Source organism: Gorilla gorilla, chromosome 15 (assembly GCF_029281585.2).
Source record: "Gorilla gorilla gorilla isolate KB3781 chromosome 15, NHGRI_mGorGor1-v2.1_pri, whole genome shotgun sequence".
Taxonomy (NCBI): Eukaryota; Metazoa; Chordata; class Mammalia; order Primates; family Hominidae; genus Gorilla; species Gorilla gorilla.
Genome location: NC_073239.2, coordinates 120,487,190 through 120,504,872, shown reverse-complemented (window position 1 = coordinate 120,504,872; position 17,683 = coordinate 120,487,190). Strand labels below are relative to the sequence as shown.

The 17,683-nt window shown below is 56.7% G+C and overlaps 1 protein-coding gene across 2 annotated transcripts; it reads left to right on the top strand.

The window, feature by feature from the left end:
- Positions 1 to 1,763: 1,763 nt before the first annotated feature.
- Positions 1,764 to 5,386, top strand: CKB (creatine kinase B). 2 transcript variants are annotated; one of them, XM_031001552.3, is made up of 8 exons: positions 1,764 to 2,285; positions 2,545 to 2,749; positions 2,873 to 3,027; positions 3,100 to 3,232; positions 3,616 to 3,787; positions 4,462 to 4,585; positions 4,740 to 4,929; positions 5,011 to 5,386. In XM_031001552.3, exons 2-8 carry the CDS (start codon positions 2,557 to 2,559, stop codon positions 5,187 to 5,189), a joined length of 1,146 nt encoding a protein of 381 aa, XP_030857412.1. In that variant the 5' UTR covers positions 1,764 to 2,285; positions 2,545 to 2,556; the 3' UTR covers positions 5,190 to 5,386. The 2 variants fall into 2 exon arrangements, with proteins under 2 accessions (XP_030857412.1, XP_030857409.1); XM_031001549.3 differs by having other exon boundaries at positions 2,176 to 2,285; positions 2,873 to 3,232.
- The last annotated feature ends 12,297 nt before the right edge of the window (positions 5,387 to 17,683 follow it).

Genomic DNA, 17,683 nt, shown 5'->3' with positions numbered 1-17,683 from the left:
CTCCATATGCTGAGCACCGGTCCCCTGGGCCCACTGTTCTTTCTCTGTACTTTGTCTCTGTGTCTTATTTCTTTTCTCAGTCTCGTCCCACCTGACAAGAAATACCCACAGGTGTTGGGGGGGGGCTGCCCCCTTCAGGAAAGGGGAAAGGGGGTCCTTTCCCATGGGGGACCTGGGAAGCAGGTTAGGCTGTCAGCCAGGAGGGTGAGAGAGGGGAGGGTTGGCCTTCTGAGAAGCTGCAGATGCTGAAGACAGAGGAAGTCCTGAGTGTGGCCCCCAAGTCTCTCCCTCCCCCAAGTCTGCCTCCAGGGGCTGCAGCTATCCCTTCCAGAAACAGAAACTTAAGCCCTTCAGGTTTTGTGGCATAGCAGGTGGGCAGCTGCAGAAATTTCTAAAACTGGGTGAAGAGGCTGCACGGGGCACAGAGTGCAGGAATTCCAGGCTTAAGGGACACCTGCTGTCTGGCCAGCCCAGAGGGGCCGTTTGCCTTTTTACATGGGTTGGTTTTATTAAGTCTAAAAAATGCTGACTTGGAACAGGACGAAGCATGCCAAGGAGCAAAGAGGCATGTGTCTCCTTTGCAGTGACCATGGGGATGAGGCAGGAGAAAAGGCCCCCACACCGATGCTCACATAGGCAGAGGCGAACAGGCTTCCCCTGCCTTTGGGCCTTGGCTCTGGTGCCTTCTCCTCAGAGGCACCTATTCGGCGTCCCTTATACCTGGAACGCCACTGCTCTGTGTCCCCCTGGCTCCAGCAGCACTGATCTGATGTCATCTGGTTTGTTGGGCTGCTGGCTCATGGCCAGTCTTCCTCCAGCAGCAGGTGCTGTGTACCTTGCTGCCTGCTGTATCCCCAGTGGCTGGCACCTGGCAGGTGCTCATTGTGCCACTGCTGGAGGGATTTGTATCAAATATACCCACAGATAAGGGTTCCCCCCTTCTTTGCTTTATTCACAGAGCAATGGATGAAGGTCCCTGATGGATATTAACCCCAAATCCTCCACTTCCCCCTCTTAACAGCTGCATAATATTCCACAGTAAGCAGATGCCTCCCTACTCTTGGCCACTCCCGCCTGATGGGCATCGGGTTGTATCCAGTTATGTTTGTTTTTCCCTCCACAGATCTCTTGGTCCATTAGTGGAGAGAACTGAGACATCCTTTCTAAGGGCTGCATTCCTAGAAGGGGAGATTGCTGGGTCACGGAGTTCGAACACTGTTAATGTTAATAGATTCTGCCAAATTATCTTGCAAAAAGCATGCAGCAATTTAAGTTGCAGGCAGCGTGTGGACGCCTGTCTTCCCGCATTCCAGCTCAAAGCAATCAATGGCTGGGGTCATCTGGGAGTGTTGGGGGTAGGGGCAGGTGGAGTCACTGCTTAATTTGCATGATTCTGGTTATTCGTGAGATGAGTTTTTTTTTTTTAATCGCACTTATGCTTATTGTTTATTAGCGTTTCCTCCCATCTTTGCCTGAAGTCTCCGGGGACTGCCTTTCGGGGTCGGGTAAACTTGTCCCCTGCGAAGAGGGCCCAGGGTTGGGGTCTGGAAACTCCAAGGCTGCACTTGCCAGCGGCCTCTTAAGGCCACAGCGTCCCCCTGGTTTCTGGCTCGCACCCCCCCGAGACCCAGGACTTGTCCAAGGTCAGGGCACCGCGGGTGCCCCCGGGCTGGGCCGCAGCCAGACTGCGCCTCCCGCGCGCCTTCGCTTTGCACCAGGATCGCCCAGGAAATGCCTGCGGGCACCTTGAGGAAGGTCGGCGGCTCCGGGCCAGCTCGCACTGGCCGGGGGTGGGGCGGGGGCAGTACCTGCTGCGGAAGCCCCGAAAGCTTTCGCCCGGCCCCTCGCCGCCGCCGCGGGGGCTGGCTGGACTAGGCAGGAAGGCTCGAGGATGCGGATGAACCCAAGCGTCCTCGAGTGCCCGGAGGCTCTCCGCCTCAGTTTCCCGCCCGGAGGCAAGGGCGTGCGAGGGGATCCAGATATCCAAGGACCTGAGGTTTCGGCCTCGAGGTCTTGGGCGGGGGACTGGGCAGGCTGCGCGGGGTCCCAGCGAGAGGACAGCTCGGGTGGGCGGCCAGGGTGTTGGGGGCTGCGGGCGGCGGACAAAGCGGCGGCACCACCCCGCGGCGCGGGCCAATGGAATGAATGGGCTATAAATAGCCGCCAATGGGCGGCCCGCGTTGTGCCCCTTAAGAGCCGCGGGAGCGCGGAGCGGCCGCTGTTCGCCTGCGTCGCTCCGGGAGCTGCCGACGGACGGAGCGCCCCCGCCCCCGCCCGGCCGCCCGGTGAGTGGGCCCGGGGGCCGGGGGCGTCCGCGCCCGGGCTAGGGGCGCTGCGTGCAAAGGGGGCGCGTCGCCTGGAGCGCGCGCTGGACCGGCCGTGGGTCCCTGGCGATGACGGCGCTCCCCGCGCGCGCTGCGGAGCCCGCTGACCTTGGCCGCGTCCCGGGGGCGCCGGGGGGCCCGGCGGCGGGGGCCTGAGTGGTACGCGGGAGCCCGGGAACCCCGGCGTGCCGGTCCCCTCTGACCCCGCGTCTCCCCGCAGCCCGCCGCCGCCATGCCCTTCTCCAACAGCCACAACGCACTGAAGCTGCGCTTCCCGGCCGAGGACGAGTTCCCCGACCTGAGCGCCCACAACAACCACATGGCCAAGGTGCTGACCCCCGAGCTGTACGCGGAGCTGCGCGCCAAGAGCACGCCGAGCGGCTTCACGCTGGACGACGTCATCCAGACAGGCGTGGACAACCCGGGTACGCGACCCCTCGGGGCCGGGGTCCCGGCCCCCCCTCCCCGCGCGCAGCCGCAGGGTCCTCAGCAGCGCGCTCGGGCCCGGCAGTGACGTCACTGTCCCCGTCCCGCGCCCCCTCCCCCAGGCCACCCGTACATCATGACCGTGGGCTGCGTGGCGGGCGACGAGGAGTCCTACGAAGTGTTCAAGGATCTCTTCGACCCCATCATCGAGGACCGGCACGGCGGCTACAAGCCCAGCGATGAGCACAAGACCGACCTCAACCCCGACAACCTGCAGGTGCGGGGCGGCGGGCGGGCCGGGCGGGCGGGGCCGGGGTCTTCGGGCGCTCACTCCCGTCTCGCCCCCCAGGGCGGCGACGACCTGGACCCCAACTACGTGCTGAGCTCGCGGGTGCGCACGGGCCGCAGCATCCGTGGCTTCTGCCTCCCCCCGCACTGCAGCCGCGGGGAGCGCCGCGCCATCGAGAAGCTCGCGGTGGAAGGTAGGGGCCGGGCGGGCCGAGGGGCGGCGGCGGCCGCGTCCCCCTCCCGGCGCGGTCCCCGCCCGCTTTTGTTTACGTCGCCCGGGAGCGGCAGCCGCCGTCGCGCTCTTATCTGCGCGCGCCCGGGTTCAGTTTCCCGGAGGGACCGAGGGACGGAGGCCCAGCCCCGCGCCCACAGCGGCCTGGGGCCCAGGGAGGGCGGGTCCTGGCGCGGGGTCACCGCCTGGGACCGTCGCCCGGGCCGTGAGGACTGGACGCCCGCAAATCCGGGCGGGTGGGGCCCTCTGACGTCCCCCGAGGTGGGGCACGGGGGCGGGCGGGTCCGCGCTGCGGGCTGGAGGGGCGGGCGCGGGAGCCGAGCGTCCTGAGCGCACCCCCCACAGCCCTGTCCAGCCTGGACGGCGACCTGGCGGGCCGGTACTACGCGCTCAAGAGCATGACAGAGGCGGAGCAGCAGCAGCTCATCGACGACCACTTCCTCTTCGACAAGCCCGTGTCGCCCCTGCTGCTGGCCTCGGGCATGGCCCGCGACTGGCCCGACGCCCGCGGTATCTGGTGCGTGTCCCTCTGCGCCCTCTCGCGGCGTCCTCCCTCCCCGCTGCCTCCGCTTTCCCTCTCGCCCCCCTCGCGGGGGTGGGGCCCCTCGCGGCGAGGAGGAGGAGGAGGAGGAGGAGGGAGGGGCCGGCCGCGCTACGGGTCTGGGTTCCGTGCCGCGCCTCCTCCTGCGCCGGTGACCTTGGCCGAGCAGGTGCGTTAAGGGACTGGGCCCCGGCCCGTGGGGGCTCAGGACTCAGCAACGCCTCCCCACCCGGAGACGTGAGGTGGGGGCGGGGCTCGCTGGCACCTCTCCCCGACGCCCCTCGGAGCTGGAGCTCTTTGCTTTCTTTTCTCACTCCTCCGCCGCTGGGATTCTACCAGGGGCTGGTGACGCCAAAGCTTCTCCAGGGGCAGGGCTCCTACCCCCACTGTGGGGGGCGGGTCGGGCTGTCCTGGCGGTCCCTGGCCCCGCCCCACCTCAGGCCACAGCACATGATGGCAGCTGGGGTTCTCCTGCTGTGAGGCGTCCCGGTTCCCCCGCCTGCCCCGTGTTGGCGGGTGGAGTCTTGGCAGCAGCCCCCACTCCTGGGCATGGCAGGGAGCAGCACCTCAGGGACTTGGGAAGTTCCTTTGGTCTGGGGGTGGCCTGGGGCTTTTTTTCTGGATATGCCCTGAGACCAGCCCTCCCGCAGGCACAATGACAATAAGACCTTCCTGGTGTGGGTCAACGAGGAGGACCACCTGCGGGTCATCTCCATGCAGAAGGGGGGCAACATGAAGGAGGTGTTCACCCGCTTCTGCACCGGCCTCACCCAGGTGCCAGGGACGGGGCAGGCCCAGACCCCAGGGCCCCAGCAGGGATGTGGGTGCCCCATCAGTCCCCCCGGGGGATTTCCGGGACTTGGGAGTCTCAGGGCCTGTTGGGGTTTCAGGCAGGTCTTCTCCCTCATACCCTCTTCTCCGTCTGCAGATTGAAACTCTCTTCAAGTCTAAGGACTATGAGTTCATGTGGAACCCTCACCTGGGCTACATCCTCACCTGCCCATCCAACCTGGGCACCGGGCTGCGGGCAGGTGTGCATATCAAGCTGCCCAACCTGGGCAAGCATGAGAAGTTCTCGGAGGTGCTTAAGCGGCTGCGACTTCAGAAGCGAGGCACAGGTGAGCAGGGCAGGTGCTGCGGGCTTCCCGTTGGCCTTCGGGCAGCCCTGTTTCCTCCGCCCTGACTTGCTGTCTCCCCAGGCGGTGTGGACACGGCTGCGGTGGGCGGGGTCTTCGACGTCTCCAACGCTGACCGCCTGGGCTTCTCGGAGGTGGAGCTGGTGCAGATGGTGGTGGACGGAGTGAAGCTGCTCATCGAGATGGAGCAGCGGCTGGAGCAGGGCCAGGCCATCGACGACCTCATGCCTGCCCAGAAATGAAGCCCGGCCCACACCCGACACCAGCCCTGCCGCTTCGTAACTTATTGCCTGGGCAGTGCCCACCATGCACCCCTGATGTTCGCCGTCTGGCGAGCCCTTAGCCTTGCTGTAGAGACTTCCATCACCCTTGGTAGAGTTTATTTTTTTGATGGCTAAGATACTGCTGATGCTGAAATAAACTAGGGTTTTGGCCTGCCTGCGTCTGAGTGGTGCCTCTCCTTTCCCAGGGGGGAGGGGGAAGGGCAGCAGCCAGGCCCCAGGAGTCTTGAGTCCTGGGCCTGCTGTGGGCCTCGCCTTCTGTGAGATGGGACAAGAGCCAGGAGGTGGCCACTCTGTTCTGCCTGCCCTACCTAGTCCATGGGCCCCTTCCCTCATGTCTATCGGGCTGTGCAGGCAGGAACATGGGGGAGAGCGAGGGAGGAGCTCCAGGCCTGAGCATCTGAGGGCATTCAGGCCTGGGTGTGGAGCCTGGCACGTTCCTCAGGCCCATCCTGCAGGGTGGGGGAGGTAGGGATAGTGGAGGTGGGGGGTTGACCTCAGAAACTTGAGAGCTTTCCGGTCCCTCCAACTGGCTTCCTCCTCCAGTCTTCCAAGCTGCAACATTATCAGATGCAGGCATCTCCCTGCCTCCTTCCTACCCAACACCTACTCTCGATCTTCTCTTCCCTGCTTCCTTCCCTCCCAGTCTCGGCCTTCAGGCTGAACAGCCCCCCTGCCTCCACTGGTCATTGGGCTCAGTCTTCAAGACCCTCTAGCAGCCCTGGGGAGCCACTGGTCCCCCCTTTACTGGCAGCCTCCTCTTCAGGGGCCTCTGGGTGTCCAGCCTCTTGGCCTCAAGGTGGAACCACAAGGTAGGGACTCTGGGCAGAAGGGGGGTTGGGGCTGTTTAGGGCTTGGTCTCCCTGGTCCCTGGTGCAACCCCCCCCTCCCCAACTCACCCTAGTTGCCAGTTGCCATCGTCCCTGCCCAGCCTCTGGCTCAGGGCTCCTACCATGGTTGGGCACCCTGAGGGGCTCGGCCAGCTCAGGGAGTGGAGGCGGATGGGTGAGCCAGCGGGGGCTAGGAATCCTGCTCCCCACCTTCCTCCAGCTCCTAAGCTCCAAGGACGCAGCCTGTGCTGCCACCTGCTGGCCAGGGCCTCCCCTGCCCCACCCCTGGGGATCAGGGTCTGGGGCAGGCCTCATCCTGCATCTCTGTGCCCACCTGGACACTAAAAGCTGCGGATCACTGGGCTCTCACCTCCTTGGGACACGAGGGGGTTGCCAACCTAGACACTGGGGCCCAGGAGCAGCAGTGGGGTGCATCCCTGAATCTGCTGCTGGGCTTGGCTTGTGGGGGGTCCTAAGGGCAGGGTTGAAGTGTCCACCTCCCTGAGTGAACACCTGGTAGGCTAGGGGCATAGGGGGCAGGTCCCCTGGTGCAGAAGGCTCGGGGCGCTTCTGCATCCATCCTTTGGACCCTAGACTGGGCCCTCCCTGGCTGACCAGCCTGGGCACAGGGCCAGTTTCTGGCTTAGCCTTTTGCTAGGAATGCCCGGGCCAGGATAGGCCGGGCTGTACAATCGAGAGTCTTGGGAGAAGGGCGGGGATGAAGGGCCCGAGGTGAGCACAGGAAGTGAGCCCCTCCAGAAAGGGGAGGCTGAGGGCAGTGAGGAAGCGGCGCAGACCCAGTGGGGACCTGACCAGCAAAGCCCCACCCCCAGGGGGCCTTGTCAGTGCTGCCCTCCTCCCGCTCAACAGTGGCAGCCCCTCCTGCTGGCTCAGTCCCCCTCACCACGGCTTGGGCAGAGCCAGCCTGACAATCGCTGGGGTGGTGTGGGCCCCACTCCGAGGTGAACACAGGGCTGAGGGCATGGCTGGGCAGGCCTAACACTTGTTGTGTTTCAACGCTCCCCTTTTCCCATGTTGACTCTCAGAGTGGGGCGCTCCTAGAACCACTGGTGGTCAAACAAGTGGAACCCCTAATCACCCCATGCAGGCCTCTCAATGCACTGTCCGGGGAGGCCGAGAGGGCTGGGCCTGGCTCAGGACTTCTGAGGCAGGAAAACTCTGAAGGTGGGTGGGGCCTTGGCTGGCCTGTGGCGCCCACAGGGCCTGGGCCCCCAACTCTCCGGGCCCCACTCTCCTCCCTGTGCCTCACATATTTTATCTTACTGCATTAATTCTTTTGGGGACCAGGCAGGGCCTAAAATACACTCCCCTCAGTGGGGGAGCGACAGTTCTGTCTGCCTGTGCCACTAGTTCCACGGAGCCTCCAACCGCAGTCTAGACAGCCTTCCTTTTTCCTCAGACTCCGCAGACTTTAACAGGCAATTCTCCTTGAAAGCACTGTCAAACATGGACAGCAAAGGACAGTATCTAGGGGCGGCAGGGATGCAGGAAGACGTCCTGGCTGTTGGACACATCTCCCTGCAGGGCAATCTGGCTGCACCAAGCCCCACCTCAGCTGTCCCTCCTGTCCACTCAGGAACTTCCCAGCTAGGGAATGAGTCCACGGCGGGGTTTCCGCAGCGGCGCTCCAGACACTTGGGCCGGACCACTCTGGCGGGGGCCGTCCTGTGCGCTGCAGGACGTCCAGCAGCAGCCCTGGCCTCCAACTGCTGCATGCCAGTAGTCCCCGCTTCCCCAACTTATGACAATAAAAAATGTCTAGACATTGACAAATGCCCCTTAGGGGGGCAAAACAGCCCCCCTTCTTCGAGTCCCGTTGCCCTACAGAAATATAAGTGAACAATGACTGAGAACAGGGAAACTGTAAGGGCTTGCTGACACTGAAGAGTGGCTGCAGCCCCACCCCTCCTCTGGGGTCCTGTGCAGACAGGGAGGACAGTGTGAGGAATCTAGTGAGGTGGTGACATGCTGAGAAAAGCTCAAGAGCAGAAGCAGGTTATAAAACAGCTTGTGCTCTGAGATCCCACACAGAATATGTATGGAAAAACCCCAAAGAACAGTAGTCACTGTGGGTGGTGGGGTAACAGGTGATTTCCTTCTTTATACTTTATTTTCCAAATTTTCTACAGGGCACATGTATTACTTATATAAGCCAAAATAATGTTTTTAATGGTGTTTTGTAGAAAATGCTGTCATGTGTTCCAGTCTGCGGAAGCCCACCAAGCAGCAGCAGGACTTTACCGCTACCACAGCCTGAGGCCTCACAGACAGGGAAACTCAGGTTCAGAGAGGAAGACAGACCGGTCCGGCCTCACCGGCTCCAACTCCTGGGCTCTTTTCACTGCTCTTCTGAGAACATTCTAGCCTCCCACAGTTGGGACCTGCTTGTCTTAGCAGTGGCTTAAAAGGCTGCACTTGCCCCTTCTGCATTTCTATTTCGAGCCAGCGGGCACTTCCTAAAGCCTCCCAGAGCACCCTTCGGGGGTTGCACATTGGACCCACATGGATGTGAAGTGAGTCTCCTTTTCTACAGGTAAAAAGAAAACAGTAATTTGATTGGCAAGAAGTCTTTTGGCCGTGAGGTTTCCACTGAGCAGATGACAGCATTTCAGCTTAGATAAGTGAGGCTTTTTTGGTACTGCTGAGAAGGCTGAGGCTTTTTTTCTTCTTTTTTTTTTAGACGGAGTTTTGGTCTCATTGCCCAGGCTGGAGTGCAATGGCACGATCTTGGCTCACAGAAACCTCTGCATCCTGGGTTCAAGAAAGTCTCCTGCCTCAGCCTCCAGAGTAGCTGGGATTACAGGCATGTGCCACCACACCTGGCTAATTTTGCATTTTTAGTAGAGATGGGGTTTCTCCATGTTGGTCAGGATGGTCTCAAACTCCTGACCTCAGGTGATCCGCCCACCTCAGCCTCCCCAAAGTGCTGGGATTACAGACGTGAGCCACCGCGCCCAGCCAGGCTGAGGTTTTTTACACGCAGACTTCTCAGTCTGGCTAGAGGCTTTCTGCACTCGCAGTGACTGAACTTTTTTGAGGCAGGGTTTCACTCTGTCACCCAGGCTGGAGGGCAGTTGCACGATCGCGGCTCATTGAAGCCTTGACCTGCCTGGGCTCAGGTGATCCTCCCACCTCAGCCTCCCAAGTAGCTGTGTGACTGCAGGGACGTGCCACCACACCTGTCTAATTTTTTCTATTTTTTTTTTCTTTGTAGAGACGGCGTTTTGCCATGTTGCCCAGGCTGGTCTCGAACTCCTGGGCTCAAGCCTTTCCCCTGCCTCAGCCTTCCACAGTGCTGGGGTTACAGGCACAGTGCTGGGATTACAGGTGTGAGCCACTGTGCCCAGCTGGTTGGACTCTTTCCACCTTTTTCCCCAAACCCAACTTTGTATTGTTTTGCTTGGGTTCAGAAGTCCTGATTTTCACACCTTTTCAGGCCTGGGGATTTACCAAAATTTAAGGCTTAACAAAAATTAAGGCCCCCAAAAGATAAAAGTGCTACTGCCAGCGGCACCTGTCTCTGATTCACCTTCATGGCACGGATGCTGGTGGTCCCCTAGCAGCCATTCTCCCCTCTGCTTGAGTGACAGCGCCCTGGTTTCCAGCCTGCACGCAGCTGCCTGGCTGTGAAAGCACATTTTCAAGACTCCCATGCAGCCAGGGGTGGCCAGGTATCAACGTGCTCCAGCAGCTGCCCAGGTTGTGAGGACAAGGCCATCCTTGGTGCTGCGGGGTGAAATGCCTGCGTGTGTGCAGCCTGGCACCGACTCCTGAGGTGCTGGCAACATTCCTGCTGTGGTGAGGGGGCTGCAACCCTGTTCTACCATTCATGAACCCCATGCAGCGTGGGGCTCGGCTTGGGATCCTGCTGGGCTTGCAGAGGAATTGGCCCAGTGGCTCCAGGTACTCCACACCCACTTGCACTCAGGACAGCACCAACCCCTCCAGATGCGTTTGTTGCCTGTTTGCCTAACCTGGGGCAGGGCTCCCACCTGCATGTCTGCTCTCTGCTTCCCACAATCGCCCGAATCCCCTCTGGGAGGACTGCCCTGCCTGCCCAGGCCTCCTTCCCGGAGGGCCTCCTTCTGCATCCCTGTTCCCCTCCGGCTCTGTCCTCTGTCTCTTCCCCATTAGAGGACTGCTGGGCTGGTGAGCCTTCTCTCTGAGAATGCGGCCTGCTTCCAGGGCAGGGCTTAGGTCTTGCTTCTTTACTCTCATTCCACCTATACTCAGCTGCACCCATTACTGGTATATGTGGTCTGTGTTAACACACATCAAAGCTATTCTGGAAATATACAACTTATAGCAAAAAGACAGAAACTCCCATTAAAATTAGAATGAAAAGTCTAGTTTTGTCAATACTTTTGACCCATCGACTACCCAACATATTAAATGGCACTTCAAATGTGTTACACTCTCAAAAGGAAAAGAAATATAGCAATCAACTCAACCAAAAAAAAAAAAAAAAAGAAATAATAAAGGTGGTGCTACTCATCCATACCCAAAATTGTTCCTTTAAAATTTATTATCTTTTATTTTTTTTTGAGATAGGGTCTTGAAGTCACCCAGGCTGGAGTGCAGCGGCGGGATCACAGGTCACTGCAGCCTCAATCTCCCGGGCTCAAGTGATCCTCCCTCCTCAGCCTCCCCAGTAGCTGGGACCACAGGAGCGCATCTCCATGTCTGGCTAATTTTTAAATTTTTTTTTGTAGAGATGGGGTGTCTCGCCATGTTGCCCGCCCAGGCTGGTCTTGAACTCCTGGCCTAAGCGATCCTCTTGCCTTGGCCTCCCAAAGTGCTGGGATTACAGGTGTGAGCCACTATACCTGGCCCCAAAACTGCTGTGCTTCTGAGGGACTCCTGTGCTGCAGCCCCCACCCAAGTCACAGCAGCAGCACCTACCTGGGGGACAAAATGCTGTGGCAGAGGGGCCAGAGTCTGGCCTGACCCTATTCACTCTTCCTTGGGATCAGAAAGGAGCATGGTGATTGCTTTCCTCTGTTCTCCTGGCCTTGACACAGGATAACATGACTAACTTTGTCAGCAAAGTTCCAGTGTTTTGGTTAAATTAATGAAATATACAGGTGGAGTATCCCAAATCCAAACATCTGAAATCTAAAATATTCCAAAATCTGAACCTGAGTGCTGATGTAATGCTAAAAGGGAATGCTCACTCGTGCATTTCAGAGTTCAGATGTTCAAATTTGGGATGCTTAACCAGTAGGTATAATGCAAATATTCCAAAATCTGAAAAAAACCCCAAACCCGAAACACCTGTGGGTGGTCCCAAGCATTTCAGATAAAGTACTCCCAAACCAGGAAATGCAAGCCACCAAAATGTGCCCTATGTACTTAGTGATATCAACACAAAAGGACACACAGCATCGCCATTCTGGGGAGCAGCAACTCCCACCCATGGCGACAGGCTGAGGAGATGTCCGAGCAGCATGGGACAAGCTTGTTGGAGCCCTCTAGAGCCCACAGAATGGAGGTAGCAGAGGCGTGGCCAGTGGATTAGGGTGGAGAGCACGAGAACCACATGGCCCAGAGACAGCCGAGCTGTGTACTAAAGAGCAGCGGAGGCCAGCCTGTAGCAGGGGAGTGACTGGCAGAGCAGAACTCACGGAGTGCACAGGTGCGTTTGGGAAGGGGTGGAGTGGAGGGTGGTGGCGGGTTGGAAATGCTCTCTGAGGCACGCTCCACCCAGGGACTTCTGGTGCCACATTAATGAACATGACTACATATGCTCCTACTTCCCAGCTGACTTCCATGCAAAACATAACTGCTTTGAGAATGTGCTCACGCCTACCCACGCCTGCTGGCAGCTCCCTCCTGAGAGGAGGCTGAGGCGAGTCAGAGCAGGCCTTGCTTTGGTAGGCGCCAGCACAGGCAGTCTCATGCCAGGCTCTCTGGGTTCGCCAGGCTCTGGCTGTCTGGTGCAGCATTAGTCTGCTTTGGTCTGGCAGCAGCACAACCCTGCCCAAAGCCTGCTAGGTCACTCCCTAATGAAGTACTGGGGAATTAAGGCCCCTTCACAGAAGTGCAGTGTCTCAGAGTCTGAGACATAACATGTTGGCCTGGTGACAAGAAAGAGCCTGCCCAGGAGTTGGCGGCCCAGCCGCTGCCCCCGCGCCTGAGTTGGAGATGAGCCAGGCACCTGGCGCCTGCCTCTGCACGTGCCACTCCTCTCTCTCCCACTGAGCAGACTCGGTGCACCGCCACCTCTACATGCCTCCCCTGTACCCAGGCCCGGCTCCCTTCAGCCAGGGCCCTGGCCTTCCTGAATGCAGCATCAGCTCATCCTAGTATCACACCAGTGCCCCTCGCCTCCCTGTGCGATGAGGTAGTCGAGGCCAGGAGGTTTTACCTTGTTTATTTTTGTATCTCCAGGGGTCAGCACAGAGGTGCTTCTCCTACCTTAACCCTCAAAATATGGCTACAATGAATGAACACATGAACAAATGACTGATGAGAAGGCTTCCTGTCTTGTTCTAGAACACCTGAAAATAACTGGGGCAGCTTAACTTGGAGAAGCAAGAATTTAGGGAGGAGGCCGGGTGTGGTGGTGGGTGCCTGTAATCCCAGATACTTGGGAGGCTGAGGCAGGAGAATCGCTTGAGCCCGGGAGGCGGAGCTTGCAGTGAGCTGAGATCACACCACAGCACTCCAGCCTGGGCGACAGTGAGACTCTGTCTGAAACAAAAAAAAAAAAGAATTCAGAGAGGGAACACATTTTTAATCTTCAAATACTTGTCTTTTTTTTTTTTTTTTTGAGACGGAGTCTCACTCTGTCGCCCAGGCTGGAGTGCAGTGATGTGGTCTCAACTCACTGCAACCTCTGCCTCCTGGGTTCAAGCAATTCTCCCGCCTCAGCCTCCCAAGTAGCTGGGACTACAAGCACGTGCCAACACACCCGGCTAATTTTTGTATTTTTAGTAGAGATGGGGTTTCACTATGTTGGCCAAGCTGCTCTCGAACTCCTGACCTCGTGATCTGCCCGCCTTGGCCTCCCAAAGTGCTGGGATTACAGGCGTGAGCCACCGTGCTCGGCCTTGTTTTTGTTTGTGAGACAGAGTCTTGCTCTGTCACCCAGGCTGGAGTCCAGTGGCATGGTCTCAGCTCACTCCGACCTCCACCTCCCAGGTTCAAGTGATTCTCCTGCCTCAGCCTCCTGAGTAGCTGGAATTACAGGCACTGCCACTATGCCTGGCTAATTATTATTTTTTGTATTTTTAGCAGAGACGGGGTTTCACCAGGTTGGCTAGGCTGGTCTCGATTCCTGACCTCAAGTGATCCTCCTGCCTCAGCTTCCCAAAGTGCTGGGATTACAGGCATGAGCCGCCACGCCTGGCCATTGAGTCCTGAATAGTTAAAACTTCCAAGAGGAGGAGACTGCCAGGGTGGTAAGGAGGCCCACGTGCACGCGGAGCAGCAGAAGCAGCCGAACTGCCCCCACAGGTCCTGGGGGCGGGCTGTGAGCATCCCGGCACTGCAGGTGCCCGCAGGTGCAGGAGAGGCACAGGATGAGCCACTGGAGACTTCCCTCTTGCTTGAGAGATGGGTTCTAGAATGCTGTTTTAAAATAACTCTTAGAGGTGGGTTAAGTGGGTGGAATATAGATAGAGCAGGAAACTGCAGAAGGCACTGGCTGGGGGAAAGAGTCCCCTCAGAGATGAGGATGAGTTGAGTTTTTTCTCTGTTCAGTGACCGCGCCCCCTGCCCCTACTCCAGCAAAGCTCCCTGTTTATCAACCCACTTGGTCAGAAGACATTTCACCACAGCCAGAAACCAGGTATGAATGAATACCCAGGGAGCTGGAAACGCAAATAAGAACCTCAGAACTTAGAAGCAATCAGCCCCATCATTCTAACAACAATAACAACAACAAAATAAATCAACAAAGCTTACTGAACCAAAGCCAATGGCAACAAAGAATGCCGAAGTGGCCCCCAGATTCCCTGGCTCCACCCTCAGGACCAGCTTTCCTTCTTCTGTGAGAGACCCGTGCAGGCCTTTTAACGAGCCGGACTCTGCTCGGAGGGTCTCGCCTCGGCCTGGTGCTATGACTGCTGATGCCTACACAACTGCTTCCCCTCCTCACTAAACCCCAGCTCCCATGCTGCCACCAAGCGGCAGGTTGCTATTCTTTCCCGGGGTTGAAATCCAAATACTACCCTGGCTGTGTGACTCTCTAGTGTTTATGCAGATTAGGGTGGTAAGCCAAAGGGTTGAACTCCCAGTTCCATACCCGATGGTAAATGTCATCTCTATACAGGGTCAGCTACTTCATGTCCATAGCACCCACCACCACAACGTGCATGGTCTGCACCTGACCCAAGCTGGATGATGGACATCACCTGTGTAAGCATCTTGATGACGGGAAAAGCTCACTGGGTGCCAGTCCCATCCCTTCCGTCCTCTGGGCCTCAGTCTTCTCTGTCAAACAGGCAAGACTCAAAAGGCTCCTGGAGACCAAACAGGCCAGGCTATAAAGCAAGACATGACCCCAGAGCAGCCACCTATCTCATCCTTGGGCCAGCCGGGGCAGGGGCAGCTGGGGGGACCTCAGTGACACTTTTGACTGCAAGCCACTGAAAATGTCTTGTACTTGCTATGTATCTCCTGCTTGCTTCCTATCATTTTTTAAAAAAACGTTAATTGTGCGCTAAGTGCCTTTGCCAGGCACTATTCTAGGTACTTGGAGTAGAGGAAAAGAAAAAGCACGAAGATCGCTGCCGCATGGGGCTCACATTCTAGTAAGTGTAGGGAGAGTAGACACAAAGGGCAACACAACTGTATAACTCATGCTGACGTTGGTGTGACAGGGGCAGATGGTGAAAGGGCAGAGTTGGGCACAGAGGCCCAAGTGTGCTTTTTGGTGTCACAGCCAGGGCAGGCCTCTTAGAGGAGGAGGGAGGCAGAGAGCCTTCAGCTGGTCTAAGCTCTTACCCCAAGCTCACTGCTTTTACCTGTTCTCTAGGAATATCTGCAAAAGCTCTGGCCCAGGGAGGTGGCAGTACAGGCCTGTAAACTCCTAATAGAAGGTCCAGAGTCCAGAACTCTCCATCTTAGAAATGGGAAAAATTTCCTTACCAAGTCTCCACTCGATAGGCAATGTCCTCTCCTGAGGGCCAGGGAGCCCGCCATTCAAGGACTTTACTGCACTGGCTAAGCCAGGAGAGGGAGGAAGAGAAGAGGGTTAGTGTGTGATTTTTTTTTTTTTTTGGAGACAGGGTCTGGCTCTGCCATCCAGGCTGGAGTGCAGTGGTGCAATCTTGGCTCACTGCAACCTCTGCCTCCTGGGTTCAAGCTATTCTCGTGTCTTAGCCTCCCAAGTAGCTGGGACTCCAGGTGCATGCCACCACGCCCAGCTAATTTTTGTATTTTTAGTAGAGATGGGGTTTTGCCATGTTGGCCAGGCTGGTCTTGAAATCCTGACCTCAAGTGATCCATCCACTTCAGCCTCCCAAAATGCTGGGATTATTGGCGTGAGCCACTGTGCTTGGCCTTTAATGGAACTTTTCAAGGAACCATTCAAAAATAGTTGTTGGGGCTGGGTGAGGTGGCTCATGCCTGTAGTCCCAGTACTTTGGGAGGCTGAGGTAGGAGGATTGCTTGAGCCCAGGAATTCAAACTAGCCTAGGCAACAGAACAAGACCCTGTCTGTACAAAAAATAAAATTAGCTGGGCACAAGCCTGTGGTCCCAGCTACTCAGGAGGTTGAGGTGGGAGGATCACTTGAGCCCAGGAGGTCAAGGCTGCACTGAGCTGTGATTGCGCCACTGTACTTCAGTCTGGGTGACAGAACGAAACCCTGTCTCAAAAACAAAACGAAACAAAACAAACCCAAGACAAACAAAACAAACAAAAATAGCTGTTGAACTGTTTCCTTTCTCCTCGACTGGCAAGGACACCGAGTTCCTTCCACTCATGGAGGAGTCACCCCGGGACTCCCCGTGCACTGTCAGAACACCTCTAAGGCACCATCTTCACTTCACTCCCTTGAAGAGCAACAATCTCTCCCGTCTAAAGGGCCCCTGAGCTGCGTGGCAAACCAGCAATGAAAGAAACAAAAAACCTGCAACAGAGTCGTAAGGTTTCAACTCTTGAGCACAAGCTCTTTCTCATTTTGATGCCCCTGAGACGGACTGGAAGGGACAGTGCGTGGGAAACACCCCTCTTCTGCCCCTGCTCTGCCTGGTGCCACACCCATGGAAGGGGCAACTGCTCTGCAGACCTGAAGGTCAGCACGAAGGTCACTTACTGGGTGGGGGCTGCCTGACGCAGCTTCCATAGTAACTATATTTTATTCACAGGCCCATTTATGGAGGTTTTTCTTCTAAATATCATTATTCTAAGCATCATCATGGGCACAGTGGCTCACGCCTGTAATTCCAGCACTTTGGGAGGTCGAGGCGGGAGGATCACGAGGTCAGGTGATCAAGACCATCCTGGCTAACACGGTGAAACCCCGTCTCTACTAAAAAATAGAAAAAATTAACCAGGCATGGTGGCGGGTGCCTGTAGTCCCAACTACTCGGGAGGCTGAGGCAGGAGAATGGTGTGAAGCCGGGAGACGGAGCTTGTAGTGAGCCGAGATCGCGCCACTGCACTCCAGCCTGAGCCACAGCGTGAGACTCTGTCTTAAAAAAATAAATAAATAAATAAATAAAAATAAAATAAAATAAAATAGAAATCATTGTCTAGGCTTTTGGAGAAGCATATGCTGTGAAAATGATCACGGCTGTGCTCCTAAAAGCCAGTCATGTTTCTGTAACAGTTTTCTGCATGGGCCTTCACTTTCAGAAATGCAAAGGAGGCCTGAGAGCCGGGCACCTCACTTACTTGTAGGAGTATGGTTTTGGTTCCTCTAATGTGCCTGATGTAGAAGAGAGGGAAGTCGGCACTCAACGAAGAGGAACACCATCGTCAGGATTAGGAGAATGCTCTGCTTGGCAGGTAAATAAAACCAGTAGCACAGCCCCACTAGGTGTCTCACCTCACTTCTGAGAGATTTCCAGGTAGTTGATGAGGAAAAAATGCAGTCTCTTTTGATTTTCAATGGTCGTAGAATATCCCTTTTCAAAATCCATTGTATGCAGAATAAAAATGTCACATTCTGAGAATGGAGAATCTATAGAAAGGGCCTGGAACCTTAGTAATGAGTGAGTTTTCACATTTTAACCTTGGTAAAGGGAATACTACCCATGTTGCCATGAAAATTAAGCCAAGATCAATTAGTAACATAGTCTTATAAACATAACACACTCAGGCAACTTTCTGTGGATGCATACTAGTCTCTGAGACACGCACTCCTTATTTGACCAAGTAACGCATTAAAACGCAGCCACTGCTTATGACAAGTGAGCCCCTCAAGAAAATATGAGCATAAAGAGTGGCCACTGCATCAGGGCATTCCAGAAACTCATTTTTCTTAAAGGAATTTAACTTCTAGTACTCAATGTGTCCTTGAGAATGCAAAAATGGAAAACAATTCAAAATCAGTCCCAGCTACAAAGATAAGGAAGAGGAAGTCTGCTGTGGCCCAGCCTCTGCTTGGCAGGGCTCTGCTCCACCTCTGCAGAAATTATGCACAGGAACCTG

What these genes read in the sequence shown, in the direction of transcription:
- CKB (XM_031001549.3), top strand. Translation starts at nt 2,557, where the DNA reads ATGCCCTTCTCCAACAGCCACAACGCACTGAAGCTGCGCTTCCCGGCC. An exon ending in CCCGACGCCCGCGGTATCTG is followed by an intron (nt 3,788 to 4,461) that starts GTGCGTGTCCCT and finishes GCCCTCCCGCAG; the next exon opens with GCACAATGACAATAAGACCT. An exon ending in ACTTCAGAAGCGAGGCACAG is followed by an intron (nt 4,930 to 5,010) that starts GTGAGCAGGGCA and finishes CTGTCTCCCCAG; the next exon opens with GCGGTGTGGACACGGCTGCG.